The sequence below is a fragment of the Bufo bufo genome, chromosome 7 (assembly GCF_905171765.1).
Source record: "Bufo bufo chromosome 7, aBufBuf1.1, whole genome shotgun sequence".
Taxonomy (NCBI): Eukaryota; Metazoa; Chordata; class Amphibia; order Anura; family Bufonidae; genus Bufo; species Bufo bufo.
Window position 1 is genome coordinate 30,126,051 of NC_053395.1, and position 14,070 is coordinate 30,140,120.

At 45.5% G+C, this 14,070-nt stretch overlaps 2 protein-coding genes across 7 annotated transcripts in view; one reads left to right on the top strand and one right to left on the bottom strand.

Annotated features, from left to right (window-relative positions):
* COG7 (component of oligomeric golgi complex 7) overlaps positions 1–5,752 on the top strand; it is a 49,052-nt gene extending 43,300 nt beyond the window's left edge. For all 3 annotated transcript variants that reach the window (XM_040439327.1, XM_040439326.1, XM_040439328.1), the window contains exons 14-18: positions 1,508–1,648; positions 2,130–2,213; positions 2,387–2,501; positions 2,784–2,927; positions 3,840–5,752. In XM_040439327.1, coding sequence (XP_040295261.1) covers positions 1,508–1,648; positions 2,130–2,213; positions 2,387–2,501; positions 2,784–2,927; positions 3,840–4,006 — 651 coding nt within the window. In that variant the 3' untranslated portion in view covers positions 4,007–5,752. The remainder of the gene's footprint in view (positions 1–1,507; positions 1,649–2,129; positions 2,214–2,386; positions 2,502–2,783; positions 2,928–3,839) is intronic.
* Positions 5,753–9,656: 3,904 nt separating this feature from the next.
* The window catches only part of SCNN1B (sodium channel epithelial 1 subunit beta), a 54,617-nt gene continuing 50,203 nt past the window's right edge, over positions 9,657–14,070 (bottom strand). For all 4 annotated transcript variants that reach the window (XM_040439331.1, XM_040439330.1, XM_040439332.1 and 1 more), the window contains 3 exons: positions 14,003–14,064; positions 13,196–13,271; positions 9,657–12,480 (listed from right to left, as the gene is read on the bottom strand). In XM_040439331.1, the coding sequence (XP_040295265.1) occupies positions 12,133–12,480; positions 13,196–13,271; positions 14,003–14,064 (486 nt within the window). In that variant the 3' untranslated portion in view covers positions 9,657–12,132. The remainder of the gene's footprint in view (positions 12,481–13,195; positions 13,272–14,002; positions 14,065–14,070) is intronic.

Below are 14,070 nucleotides of genomic sequence, written 5' to 3' on the forward strand. Positions count from 1 at the left end.
CTATTTGCATTTGGAATCTGTTGCTGTCAACTCTCAAGATGAGATCCAAAGAGCTGTCACTATCAGTGAAGCAAGCCGTCATTAGGCTGAAAAAACTCAACAAACCCATCAGAGAGATAGCAAAAACATTAGGCCTGGCAAAACAACTGTTTGGAACATTCTTATAAAGAAGGAACGCACCGGTGAGCTCAGCAACACCAAAAGACCCGGAAGACCGCGGAAAACAACTGTGGTGGATGACCGAAGAATTCTTTCCCTGGTGAAGAAAACACCCTTCACAACAGTTGGCCAGATCAAGAACACTCTCCAGGAGGTAGGTGTATGTGTGTCAAAGTCAAGAATCAAGAGAAGACTTCACCAAAGCGAATACAGAGGGTTCACCACAAGATGTAAACCATTGGTGAGCCTCAAAAACAGGAAGGCCAGATTAGAGTTTGTCAAACGACATCTAAAAAAGCCTTCACAGTTCTGGAACAACATTCTATGGACAGATGAGACCAAGATCAACTTGTACCAGAATGATGGGAAGAGAAGAGTATGGAGAAGGAAAGGAACTGCTCATGATCCTAAGCATGCCACCTCATCAGTGAAGCGTGGTGGTGGAAGTGTCATACCACCTCATCAGAAAACGGATCTATCGCAGGATGGATCCGTTTGGCTCCGCATCGTCAGACGGTCACCAAAACGCTGCAAGCAGCGTTTTGGTGTCCGCCTCAAAAGCAGAACGGAGACCAAACTGATGCATTCTGAACGGATCCTTATCCATTCAGAATGCATTGGGGCTGAACTGATCCGTTTTGGGCCGCTTGTGAGAGCCCTGAAACGGATCTCCAGCCAGTGTGAAAGTAGCCTTAGCCATTCTAGTCATGGATTTGATGGATGTTTTGTTATTCACTTGTTTACAGATGTAGTTGTTCCCCGATCATGTGACTGGCTTGGTCAGGTGATCCTGGGTCCGCTCCTCTCCCGGACGCGGTTTTGTTGCCTAGGGCACACTCACGTGACTTGCGCGATGACGTTGCATGGTCACGTGATGCGCGTCCCGGTGAGTTGTGGAGTATTGAGATTATTTGGAACACAATGTACGGTGAGTTAATTATGTAATAACACTTGGATGTATATTTTTATGAAGCTACAATCATGTTTTATTATCTATTTGCACTTTATCTGTTCCACTTCTCATCAGTTATGTAATGATGTCCGCATTTATCACAGTGGTGTATTTAAGGATGCATGGGACATCGTGTGTTTGCTTGACAAAGGCCCCATTGAGCTGGGCTGAAACGTTGCTAGAGGGGTAATAAACGGGTCTGACCCCCTTTACCTACTTTGGAGAGCTGCCTCATTATTTGTTTTCTGGAAGTTATCTATATCAATCTTGTCTAATCTGTCTGTCTGTCTGATCTATCTATATTTGTCTGTCCACTGCCAGGTCTATCATTATCTTACATTTTTCACATGGTTTGAGTACGGTTAGCTCAGATCTCCGTCTGCTTTGTATCCCCAGGAGAAAGGAGCAGTCAATGCTAACCTCCTGTCAGCTGCCCGCACCGATCTCACCCGCCAGAACCAGGTGGCCTATCAGCTGGCATTTGATTCTGTCTTCCTAAGGATAAAACAGCAACTCCTGTTGGTACCCAAGATGGAGGTGAGTACCTGTTTCCTCTGTTCCTTCTATTTAGTGCCATCACTCCTCCCAGGCTGGTGAAAGCGCCAGCAACAAACGGCATTGGCCTACAGAGTTTCTGGCCCTGCTTCAGTCCAGTGCAAAGCCCCTGAACCCCTCTCTGTGACGCACCCCTCTCACTGATAGTGCCGTTTACCACCGTATTTAGAACCTTTTACTCTTCACTCTAGCCCTGGGTGCTGGCGGCCATCTTTCTTAGAGGGTTCATCTAGGTCAGGGAGGGCTGACCTCCGACACTCCAGCTGTGGTGAAACTACGACTCCCAGCATGCGCCATTCATTTCTATGGAGTTCTGAGAACAGCCAAGCAGGTGTGCATCTTGGGAATTGTAGTTTTGCCACAGCTGGAGTGCCGGAGGTCAGCTATCCCAGATCTAGTTTGAAAATACTTTAATAAAGGCAGCCACCATCCGATTTTTTTTTTTTTTGTATTATATTTTCAGAGTTGGGGATATGAAGACAAGGGGGAAACCTTGACCGAAGATTTGCCGACGTTCAGCCTCACTCCTCTGGAGTACATCAGTAATGTAAGTGCTATTTTTTTCCCTTCCTAACGACATACAGTACTGAACCCTGAAGGACCCCATGAGTCAGCGGGGTCCTTTAGGCACAGTTGGTGTGAGCAGAGCTGCGCTCATGACTCTAGGAGAGCTATGTGACCACCACCCGGAGAAAGGTAACATCACCTTTGTATTTGTAGATCGGTCAGTACCTCATGTCCCTCCCTCTGCATCTCGAGCCCTTTGTAACCCCAGAAGATTCGTCTCTGGAGCTTGCACTTCATGCCGGGAAGCTGCCTTATCCTCCTGAACAAGGTGAGTCCACCGTAATCTTTCTGTGGATCTTTGACCGCACGGGACGCACTGATCACACACCTTCACCCGTTAATGGATTTTCACTGCCCAGTCTATCATACCAAGTTTATAAAGGCTTCCATATGTTATACACCCAGAAAACATGCAAAAGCTTGCCAAATATTAACACTTCTCAGAATTACAGGAATGACCTGGGTGATCAACCTTAAGATCAAGTTAATTTTGTTTGACCATAAGCCACGGATGCCCCGTCTGACTACATGCGCTTTGTGTACATTGCAGGGGAAGAGACCCCAGAACTGGACAACATGGCTGATTATTGGCTTGGATCGCTAGCCAGAGCCACCATGCAGACTTACTGTGATGTCATCCTACAGATCCCAGTCCTCACGCTGCACGCCGGCAAGCAGCTGGCAACCGATATAGGTGAGAGGTCACTACCGTTTCTGTGTTATACTGGACAAATACCATAGGGGACAGGCTGCTCTCATTCTACAGTATCGGTACATGTTCCACTTGGAGCATTTAGCATTTCTTCATAGGATAGTTAATAAACCGGCAGCAGGAGGTGTCTTCGACTAACAAATGTACAGCATGCTTCAGAAGTGGTGCGGCCATCTTGGATAGCAGAAGCGGAGCCTGGAAATTGGCTGATCTGCAAATTTCGGTTCTTTGGCAAGAGAATCGCTTTAAGGGCCTGTAACATGCTTCCCCCTCTGTGTTCCAGCGGTTTTAACTTTATTTTTTCTTGTGTTTAGCCATTAAAATTCTTTACATTTGCGGGACAGATTGTAGTTTTTACAGGAACTATTTTGGGGTGCTTATAATGTATTAAAAAACGATTATTATTTCTTTGGGGGAGGAGGAAAAAGTACAGTTTCCCCATTGAGAGTCAGTTACAAAGACCGGCTTTTTTTTACACCAGTCTTTGTTTTCCCTCCCGCTGTCGGAGGATCTCCCTAATCTATGATGAGGCGCGTGCCTCGTCATAACTTAGTCAAACCCCCGGCAGTCCATGTGCCATGACTGGAGTAGTTTTAAGCCAACGTTTACGTCTGTTTCCAGGTGTAAATGTTAGTAAATTTGCCCCGGTCTGCCCCTGTCACTCCCAAGTAGCAAGCATGACACAAAAACGCACGCGCGATAAAATATTATTGCACGGGCGTTAAAAAAAAGTCACAACAAAGGGTTACTTTTTTATCGGGGTCAATAGGAAAATCACCCCCCCTCCATTTGCCCTATTATTGCATCCGTAAAGAGGTCCTCCAATCCAAAGAGGACCACTCTTGGACTGTGTGGTATAGATTCCTCTAACCATCAGTTATGTTGTCTTCCTAGATTATTTGATCAATGTCATGGACGCACTGGGCCTGCAGCCCACCCGCACTTTACAGACAATCGTCTCCCTGGTCAAGATCAAACCCGAAGACTTCAGACAAGCGGCAAAATCCTTACCCAGGAAAATCTCCTCCTCCATTGCCGCCATGAGAAACATTGAGTACTAATCAACCTGGCCTCCAAAGTAGCATGGACGCTCTTTACCTATGTGGTGGCAGATCAGGATCCACTCATTCCGGCGAGATCTAAGAGATGAGGAGTCTATTGAGGACAGGTACTCATGGAGTTAAAGGACTGCGGTGGTGTAACGTGTCCTTGTATCCTGTAAACTTTACTGCCAAATATAAAGAAAAATGAATATATTTATTCGTCAGAAGAGTTTATAGAAAGTTTAATGTTTCGAAAAAGTGTTTTCACAAAAGGCACCTGAGTTACCAGCGACATTCTTTCAGTTACACGTATGCAACATTGACAGCTCATGTAACCCCCTCCCCCATTTACATTAATATACTTGGATTTCCTAGGCTGCAGTGTAAGAGCTGTATCTAGTCCCTCCATCCAATGGTCAGTGCCTTCAACTACCATGTACCATGGACCTCCAAGTTTCAAACAATTTAATTTAATTTAATAGAGAACGGTATAAATAGCAAATTTCTAAATCACTTCATTTAAAAAAATCTGCCTGCATCCACCTGAAAAAAAGCTGTAAAGTGGTGGCCACTAGGGGTCTCACTACCATCTATGTTGCAGTCCACTGTCTGCTCTCAGGCAAGATCCGTCCCTGGTAACAGAGACTCAGAAGACGGCTGAGAGGAAGTGGGGGGTGTCAGAGCTAGCTGAGATCCTGAGCCTGATAAAGGACTTCTTCTGAAGATTATAGGAGCGTCCTGCGTGTCTGTAAGTGTGGTTTCCCCCTCCTTAACTGTTGTGTGAGCTCCAGAGCTGGAAACATACTGGGAAAGAGACGCCCCCTGCTTGTGAGAGAAATGCATCCATCTAGTTGTGCAGCTGAAACAGGAAAAATATGGCAGAAAGAGACATTAGGGAAGCCCCCCAAAAAAGACCTGTTTCTTCACAGTTATGATTGTACAAAGAAGCAAAGCCATTATGAAAAAAAAAATGTATTTTATTTTTTACTTTTTTGACCACTTGTCATTTTTGCCTGTGCAACATTTAGTCTACCTGCACACGTTGCGGATTCTCGTGTGGAAAAAATGCAGCGTAGTGCAGTAACAGCAAAGTGTATGAGATTAGACAAATTGACCTGCCCTGCGGATTTAGAAAGTCACAGCAGTTCAGCTGTTTGTGCGGATTTCACCCTTTTCAATGCAAAGGTGAGATCTGCAGAAAATCCACACCAAAAACTGCAAATAAAACATGCGCTAGTTGGTGCACAAACGCACGGAAATCTGTGTGGATTTTTCTTTTTTCTTTTTGTAAACCTGCGCCCATGTGCAGGTAGCCTGAGGATAGACTTGCACGTGCACTTGAAGTTTTGGTGCACTTTTGTTGCGGTATTTTGAGCCAGAAGTGGATTCAAAAGGAACAGGGAATATAAAAGGAAAGGCTTACTCTCTCCGAAAACTGCGTCAAGTGTATGTGTATTTCTGGCCTGATGGGCCACAACACTGGGTGCAGAGATGGCATAAGTAGAGGTCCTCACCCGGTTGTAGGATGTAATAGGTGTACTGATGTTGAGACCTTACGAGAATTCTTTTCCACTCTGCAACCTGCCTGTAAGCTTTAATATGTTATAGAGGGGATTTTCGCCTTTGGGGACCCGCTTCCAGTAGCCAGGGAAGAGCCACTGCAAAGAGCAGCTCTTGCTTTAGGGGGCCTGATGCAAAGACTTCATGACTTCAGAGGAAATGTAAAGGTACGGCAGTAGAAGATGTCCTTAAGGTGAGCATACTCTTTAAAGGGAACCTGTCACCAAAAAAACGCTTACTAAGCTGTTAATAGTACCTTATAGTGCTCCATAGTAGTTTCCTAATGCACTTTTTCATTGTTTAGCCGCATCTAGCCTCCTAGAGAAATCGATGTTTTATTCAGCCGCTGCCCCCTGCTTCAAGTCAGGTTTGAAGTCAAGGGGGCGGCGGCCTAGGCGTCTCCAATGCTGCTCTCCCCGCCTCCCGCCGCCTTTATTGACAAGCCGGATCTCAGTGCCGGGACCGCGCTCCGAGCCCGCATGCGCAGTAAAGGGCTGCTGTAGCGCGATCCCGGCTCCGGCTCGTACACTCAGCCGGCTTCAGTTTCGCTACTGCGCATGCGCCCGGCATCTTCTGTAACTGCGCTAGTATGTAAGGCGGGCGCATGCGCAGTAGCGAAACTGAAGCCGGCTGAGTGTACGAGCCGGAGCCGGGATAGCGCTACAGCAGCCCTTTACTGCGCATGCGGGCTCGGAGCGCAGTCCCGGCACTGAGATCCGGCTTGTCAATAAAGGCGGCGGGAGGCGGGGAGAGCAGCATTGGAGACGCCTAGGCCGCCGCCCCCTTGACTTCAAACCTGACTTGAAGCAGGGGGCAGCGGCTGAATAAAACATCGATTTCTCAAGGAGGCTAGATGCGGCTAAACAATGAAAAAGTGCATTAGGAAACTACTATGGAGCACTATAAGGTACTATTAACAGCTTAGTAAGCGTTTTTTTTGGTGACAGGTTCCCTTTAAAACACTCATTCAGCTGACAGCTATTACTCCTGACTCCTCCACGCCCATAAGCATGGATGCTCAGCCGAGTGTGCATGGGTTCTCATCAGAGGAACGGGACTCATTCCTTGCCGCACCTAGAACAACGGATTGGGAATGTTGGAATACAACCGTCTTGTCAAGCCCCTACACATTAGAAAAGCCATCCAGTCCCTCCAAAATCAATTCATCTAACATGTATGGGCACAAGGATTTCTGTCTGCCATATACGATAGACTGCCGCTTCATGTTTTACAGGCTTATTTTAGTCACTCCAACAAGGGCAACAAAGCAATGTTAAAAGTGTTATATGCTACCTGTTTATATAAGGAGAGGGGGAGGTTGTGCAGCAAATGGAGTCAGGATTAAAGACTTCCAGTTAAAGGTAGTAACAAACTGTCATGAGGACGGGTTTATGAAGTGTACAGTAAGGTAATGGAGGCTTCTGCGTTGTTTATGGCAATCTGCTCCTCCAGTGCTTTTTGCTGGGCAATTTTTAGAGAGGGTTAAATTTTAACCACCTGTTAGTAAGTGAAGTGATCGCTCCGGATTTCGCTAAGCAAACACGGAGGCCTGAGATTTCGTTATAAAGACACTCTTACACATTCTTCTTTCCCTTTACAAGCTTGTTAGACTCTACCATTAAATCAGACAGTTGGACTAATGATTAAACTCTCCGCAACCTGCTGACAGAGAAGGAGAGGTGCGGGGGCGGACGAGCCGTGGGGTCTCAGCCGCAGAGGAGGAAACTGCCTGACAAACCAGTAAACCAGTGTGTAATGGCATAAGAACCTGCTAAATATCTCGCATGGCGTCGCCTTCCATGGATGATGGCGTAAGCAGGCACCGGCATCCATAGCCTTCCCAATGTAGCGCCTGCGCCTTCTACTATGCATGTGCTGAAAATTGGCGCCTCCCTGTTTGACCCGTATCTGCGTCTGCGCCGACCGCTTTCAGCACATGAGCAGTAGAAGACAGAAGCACTCTCTTGGAACGGCTATGGCCTTTTTATGATGCTACCCATGTGGGTCAATTCCGTGTAGTAACCCCAGGGGCCATTATGCCATTACACACTAGTGCAGGCTGTTGGGAAACTACAACTCCCAGCATGCTTCATTCGCTTCTATGGGAGTTCTAAAAACAGCCCAGCAAGTCTGTATGCTGGGTGTTGTAGTTTTACGACAGCTGACCCGCTGCACTAGTGTATGTGGCATTACCGAAATTTAGGTAGAAAGCGGCCAACCCCTGTCATCATGGGTCACCTGCTCATTAGGGTCGGTACTGCTGTTTATGTGGCAGTCGTTTAGGTAGGTTGTGTTTGTCCATGATTGTGACTTCAGATAATAATCAGATCACATTGTATCGGTGCAGAATATCAGGGAATTCCAAAGGGTTCACTAACTTTAGCCATAGCCTTTGATTAAAACACTAGTACAATTCAGACGATGGTGTAAGATTTTGCAGAATGTGGAAACCATGTAATTTTGTCATGATTCATGTATGTTACTGCCGGATGGCCAATAAACTCTGGTGGTTATTCCTGGCTCCTGATCACGCCTTTGTTCTTTTTTCGTAAACTATCGTAGCAGCTCCTGGATGTTCTGTCCACAGTTATCGGCAGGGATCACAGCTACAAATCTGCTCTATGTCCCACTGAGCCGCCCTTCATTTGACTCAGAAAAAGGACCTCGTTAAAACTCTTAAAGGGGTTGTGCCAAGTTCTAAATGTATCTACTTTCTAAAGCAGAGATGCCAAACTCATGGACCTCCTCCCAGCGTGCCCTGATAGCCGTAGGCTGCCCGTGCATGATGGAAGTTGTAGTTTTGTATTAGCTGGAGGGCCACGAGTTTGACATCCCTTTTTCTATAGGAGAGAACCATATGATCGCTGCGAACCCTACCGATCACGAGAACAGGGGTCCCGTCCCCCCCAGGTGAATGGAGCAGAAGGTTCCACGTGTGGACTGCTGCTGGCTCCATTCATTCTCTATGACTGCCGGAGAGAGCAGAGTGCTTGGCTGTTTCCATCAGTCCTGTAGACAATGAATGGAGCGGCAGAGCGCATGCTGCTCCACTGATTAGAAGGAACGGGACCCCTAGTGTCAGACCCCCGCCGATCAGATGGTTATTCCGTATTTCGCGGATAGGGAATAACTTGAGAACATGGCATAATCCCTTTAAGATTTAACAGTGCCACAAGATGGTCAAGATGCGTCTAGAAGAGTTCTGGTCAACACGACACAATGTAGATTGCAGTACCTCAGGGGCCACACATCACACTGAGTCAGGGCTTTGGGCAGATATAGAGCGGCTGTCATCTCCACCACTGGACAGGGCACTTTATATAAAGGAGTGCTTCCACCTGATCATTTAAAGGGTCCCCAGCTTTGGACAGTCCCTATTTGTTAGCAATATCCAGCTGATCACAAAGTGTCCCCTGCTGGAACCCCCTGCAATCAGCTGTTATCCATGTGGAAACCTGGACGAATAAGTGTTCAATTTTTTTTTGCAGCGCCACCACAGGGGAAATAAAGCATTACACAGTCCTAATCAAAGCCATGACTGGTCCTTGCTGTTTGTAGCCACGTTATAATCTGTCCGAAACTTGGGGATCCAGAAGGGACACCCCCATATTAGCTCAGAATACCCTAATCCGGAAAATTATTATTATTATTTTTTTTAATTCAGGACAATCCCTTTTAAACTGGTGTCAGGATTGCAGTCTATGAAAAATGCTTTGTCCGGTAGCATGGGATGTGGTCCATGGGGTTCTCAAAATTTTCGTTTTCCCTTTTCGATACACAGACTGCACTCAAGCAAGCGTCATGTATGTATGTCTTATCTTTAGAGTCATGGGACAAGTGGTCTGCTTTCTTACTAAAACAGCGCCTCTCTCATCAATGGGCTGTGCCTGGTATTGCAGCTGGGGCCCATTCAGCTGAATACTGCAATATCACGTACAGCCTGGAGTGGTGTCCTGTAAGAAAGTGGCCATGTTTGTTCATTCCATTAGATCCCTTTTAATCGATGGGAAAAAATTCCATGCATTTTGAAGGTGGCCATAATACTGTGACCGTTTCAAATTTTTTCTCCTATACTCGTAGAGTTAAAATCCTTTAATCCGGCATTAAAGGAAACGTAGCACGTGCTGGATTTCAAGAATTTTTTTTTATTTAGAATTCGGAAAATAGAAAAGAATACATTTACAAAGACAATGAAACATATAAAAAAAAAACCTTTTGTCAAAATGACCTCACTTTAGAAATGTTCCCCAATAGAGCTGGACGCCAACCAAGGAATGGGACCCAGCGTTGGATGATCACATATTCTGGCTAATCAAGTAGTCATACAGATAAAGGCTATAAAACGTACTCCTAAAAGTACAAAATCTTCATTAATATATAGTATATGCTTCTATCACCGCTTATGGAGGAGTCTTATCATTGGCCATTTCTGAGGAGTCTTCTTCTATTACTTTTTACCTTTTAGATGGTTCTAAGTTTTGTGCCAGAAACAAGAGCCGGACTATCAGAATTTCTGCACGGTCAGATTCTGAATCTCCTGCTCTGTATACCGTATACTGAAGGTAACAGTATATGCATCTCCTGTGACACCTGCCTAAAGGTATTGTACAGGATTAGAACCAGTGCTTCAGTAGGGCTGAGCTGTAGTACCTGAGACAACCTGTGGACAGGTGTGGTACTTTGGAGGAAAGCAGCCATGCTTTTCTAATCATGTGCCAGCAGATTTGTACCTATGACACTGGCTGACCTGTTCCATGTGCGCTTGGCAGCTGAAGGCATCTGTGTTGGTCCCATGTACATATATGTGCCCGCATTGCTGAGAAAAAGGATGTTTTAATACATGCAAATGAGCCTCTAGGAGCAACGGGGGCGTTGCTGTTACTCCTATAGGTTCAGCTTTCTTTGCAACTGCCACATCCCCTGCACTTTGACACGGCCAGGCATGATCAAGTTTACGCTGTCTGGCCCAATAAAGTGCAGAGGCAGTTGCAGAGAGAGCGGAGCCTCTAGGTGTAATGGTAACGCCCCCGTTGCTCCTAGAGGCTCATTTGCATATATTAAAACATCATTTTTCTCAGCAATGCGGGCAGATATGAACATGGGACCAACACAGATGTCATCAGCTGCCAAGCGCACATGTAACAGGTCAGCCGGTGTCATAGGTACAGAACTGCTGACAGATGCCCTTTAAATTTAGGAGAAACAAAGTAGTGTGGTAGATATCACCAATACCTGTCAACCAAACCCTTTAAGGTAGGGCTGCAGAACTTTTTTTTTTGTTCTCAGTCTCAGATTGTACATTTCACAAGGGCCACAAAAAAACTAAGAGGGGTGTTCCATTAGAGACATTCTGGCATATTAACAGTGTATCCCATAAGTGTCTGACAGGTGAGGGTTTCACTTCCGGGATTCCCATCTATCAGGAGAATACAGGAACAGACAAAATTCGACTGCCATGTTTTTCAGGACTACTGAGACACTGGTATGTATGTGTGCTTCCTGGTAGCTGGGGCCACATGTGGACCCCAGGCCGCAGTTTGTGCACACCTACTTTAGGGGAATCGCTTAACCGTGAGCACACCATTGTGCAGTTGGTTGTTTAGGTTCTCATCTGTCCCCACAAAAAATAGTGAATGCAAACGGGAGAAGAGTCCAGGACTCTTGGCCAGCAGCATCCGATGAAGCCGGTTGACGGTACACCGCACATCGCTGAACAGTGAGTCCTGGACTTTTCTCCTGGTAAGTTTGATGTTCATTCACTTTTCTTTGTGGGTACAGATGGGTTTGATATGGGCAGGTTTGGGACCCCAAACTTCATCTCCATGATGGTGTTTTGGTGGTTTAGTGGCCCAAAACTAAGTGACCTGTTCCCTTTAAAGAAACTGTCTCATCGAGGAAACCCCATTGCCATCAGAAACCTCATTGATCAGAAGGTCATTGCTGGTGCGTCTCCTGGATGTCTCTGGGGCAGTTTAGGTTGGCCATACACTTTCTCAGTAGTATCCCACCTGGGGAAATGTAGATTTCCATGAAGCACATCCAGATATATGGCCAACAGTGTAACAGGTGACAAGACAGAGTCCTTTAGAGAGCGAGCCATACTTCTTCAGCAGCACTCTGATCTAGTTTATAAAGGGGGTCCTAAGTGTTGGACCCCATGTATAACATTCATATGCCCTAATGTAGCATATAGACAGGGGGTACTTTACACTGGGGTAGACAAATTACAAAAGCCAGTTAAGACACTATAGAACCTGGTTTCAGTAGAACAGACATCAATGGAAAGCGACCAAAAATTTGTGTGGCAGAAGGAAATTGCTAGGAATACTGGCAACCTGGCTCCTGAGATTTGTCAAGTAACACTATATACAGACCTGTAGAAGACTAAGAAAATATATTTCAAATCACTTTAAACACTTGGGTAGATCAATACTGAAAAATGACCCCTAATGGAGCTTCATTTTTTTCTAAAAATACTATATTTCTCCCCAAAAATATATAATAAGAATTTTTGGTACTAGTAGATTTCGTGAAGGTGATTGATTAGTAATGGGTGTTAATTGTAATTACAAAATAAAATAAAGTTATTGTTCTTCATCACTAGATATGACTTCAATTGCATCATTCATCTGTCGCAGCCGAAGGGAGTCATACTTCGGAGGTGGGGTGCCTGGTATAGGCATAGGCTCTAGATCTTCATGATGGAAGTCTGGGTTAATGTATCCTTCCACCAGCTCAGACACCGTGGGCGGTGGATCGGCGTACTCAGGGCGTCGTTTCTTCTCTTTTCTTAATCTGTGCCAAGCGAGAAGCTTGAGTATGGTGATCCAAAGACAGTCTATAATGATTTCTCCAAACTCAATGATGCATAGGACTGAGCCTCCCATCCAGAATCCAAACTGTCCACCCAAGTTCGACAGAAGCCACACCACCTATGAAACATAAAATACCTTAAGTGGTTAATATCCTCCACTGGTTTATCTGCCTGACATAATTGGCATCTTAAAGGGTTGTCACAGGATGATGAACCCAGGTCCATTTGCCCATATGGACATCATATAAAGGGTTCCTGCCTAGGACTCTCCTCCATGTGCCAGAGGTCAGAGCTGCTCTGGGAGACACCCTATGTCCATTTGAATGACCACCATGTAATGTTGCGTTTTACTCCGCAGGGAAATGTATGCCTAGAGGCATCTTCCTCCAGCATGTGGGTGAGATAATTGAGCGACAGCTTCATTATTTTTTTTTATACGCTTTCTCTACCAAACCTCTTTGGCCTTTCTTTCATCTCTTGTCAGCACCATTCAGCCTAAAGCTGAAGACCACTGTAGACTTAGAAAGGTTGGTTGCAAGGGACGTTCTGCTTGACAACTCCATGTAAAAATGTCATAGCTCAGACCGAATGGGTGAAGATATACATTCATATGGACTGTGGTATCTGCAAGGTGATCACCAGGTAATAAAATGGTGCCCCTAACTCACATTTCTATTGTACAACAAAGTCAGTATGTCTTGACACCAAGGAATAGTCCAGCAACCTCCAATTGAGGTGTTCCTTTCACAGGAATACCATCGTCTCTGCCCTCTCTTACCCGGTAGCCCATACTTATGACCTTATGGTCCAGCCCTTCCCCCAGGTGCACTTACATCGGTGGCTGCAGAATCTGAAACACTGCGGTAATTGTATTCCTGGAAGTATATGTTCAGTCTGATGATACCATTTCTGGCAAAAAAAGAAAAAAATTGTAAATTTTAGTTTAGGTAAAGGATCAGCAACCTTCAGCCCTCCAGCGGCTCTGAAAGTACAACTCCCAGGTGGAGTGCCGAAAGGTTGCTGAACCCTGGTTTAGGTCAACACTGACAACGCACGATCTGAAACAACTGGTGACAGTAAGAACTGTATCTCCAACATGGGTATGATGAAAGATCTTCCCAGGGTACTGGGCAAACTGTCAATAGTGGGAGTCCATGAGATGGGGCCTCCCGAGATTAATGGAAACAAGACTGATCTGTAAGCATGGGGTTACCTCTCTTGAAATCAATGGGTGACTTGGAAACCTATGAATACCAACAACTGGACCGGATTGAGAAGGGAACATACATCCATGAGCAGAATCATTTTTCTATCGACATTACAAATTTATGGAACCTGTAGCAAGACGTTTAATACTCCAGATGGATCTCAGCCGACAGGGGATTCTTAAAGGTTTATGAGTCCTGGGGTCTACCAGCACTTCATGGCATTATGTTTGGAACACAGTAAGTTATCTCCTCAGTATAACCAGGTTGCCCATCCAAAACAAAAGGTCATTTGCAACGATCACACAGATATAAGTTATGTCCACTATGAATTCACCCTAGTGTGGACTATTTGGCAAGTGTAAATAAGGTTTAGGCTGAGAAGGGCAGTCAATAAACAAAAACTCTGTTACATTATGGCAGACACCAACCCACCTGTTCACAATTATCTTCTCGCTGCTTTCTTTTTCATAAGAAAGAACATGAAAAATCCAGTCCTGATA